Source organism: Olea europaea, unplaced genomic scaffold (assembly GCF_002742605.1).
Source record: "Olea europaea var. sylvestris unplaced genomic scaffold, O_europaea_v1 scaffold940, whole genome shotgun sequence".
NCBI classification, from domain to species: Eukaryota; Viridiplantae; Streptophyta; class Magnoliopsida; order Lamiales; family Oleaceae; genus Olea; species Olea europaea.
Genome location: NW_019267893.1, coordinates 189,956 through 191,026, shown reverse-complemented (window position 1 = coordinate 191,026; position 1,071 = coordinate 189,956). Strand labels below are relative to the sequence as shown.

At 36.3% G+C, this 1,071-nt stretch overlaps 1 protein-coding gene across 1 annotated transcript in view; it reads left to right on the top strand.

Annotated features, from left to right (window-relative positions):
- The first annotated feature begins 392 nt into the window (after positions 1-392).
- Positions 393-1,071, top strand: part of LOC111392573 (probable sucrose-phosphate synthase 2) — a 6,203-nt gene continuing 5,524 nt past the window's right edge. Inside the window, exon 1 of the mRNA XM_023017933.1 lies at positions 393-942. Within this exon, the coding sequence (XP_022873701.1) occupies positions 664-942 (279 nt within the window). The 5' untranslated portion in view covers positions 393-663. The remainder of the gene's footprint in view (positions 943-1,071) is intronic.

Genomic DNA, 1,071 nt, shown 5'->3' with positions numbered 1-1,071 from the left:
CTATTTTAACGATTATCCTGCTAATAAATGGTTGACAACTCACTAAAAAAGTTAATAAGACAATCATATAGGGACAACACATCTCAACTCTCTCTACTTCCAATTTAATTTGACTTTTCCTTTCTAGTCGACCTTGCATATCAAGATGAAAACAAAAATTGAGGAATATTCTAAAAACTTTATTAAGTAGGCTTTTCTTTCCCACCATTTTCTCTCTCTAATTTGGCCATGAGATTTTTTTTTTTTTTTTTTTTGGGCAAATTTTCTATTATGGGAATAATGAATACTGTATATAACAGAAAAACTTCCCAAAGCGCCCACATCGCATTGAGAACCGGACAACCTTAAAATAAAAATACCAGATATATGTACTTACATTGTATTCAGTACTCACAACCCATTGTTGCACAGTGTATGTACCTCTCAGTATACCTTTCTACATGTCATTGGGTACCCACCTTTAACTGCCATGTGGTTCTCCCTTTCCCTCCTTCATACGCACACACACAACACAAAGTCACAGGTATATACACACACACATGTTAATCTTGCATTTAAAGCTTCAACTAAACAAAAATGGCCAATATTAAATCTTGCGTTTGAAGCTCTCATTTCATTTCTCTCATATATAAAGAAGAAAAATAGGAACAATTGGATCAAAAAATGGCTGGGAATGAGTGGATAAATGGGTATTTGGAGGCTATTTTGGACACTGGGGCAACAGCCATAGAAGAAAATAAGCCAACCCCAGTGAACGTGACGGACAGAGGGAATTTTAATCCCACAAAGTACTTTGTAGAGGAAGTGGTAACGGGGGTTGATGAAACTGATCTTCATCGAACATGGATCAAGGTGGTGGCTACAAGGAACACCAGAGAGAGAAGTTCCAGGCTCGAGAATATGTGTTGGCGCATTTGGCATCTTACCCGCAAAAAGAAACAGGTTTTTTCATTACATATAATCCTTATATACAATCACACAGATATATATTTGTGTTCGTGTTGTTTAAGTGGGTAAGAGCAAATGGGATTCTTGATTTTTTCCTGATATCAATCTGTTGATTTTCTCTGG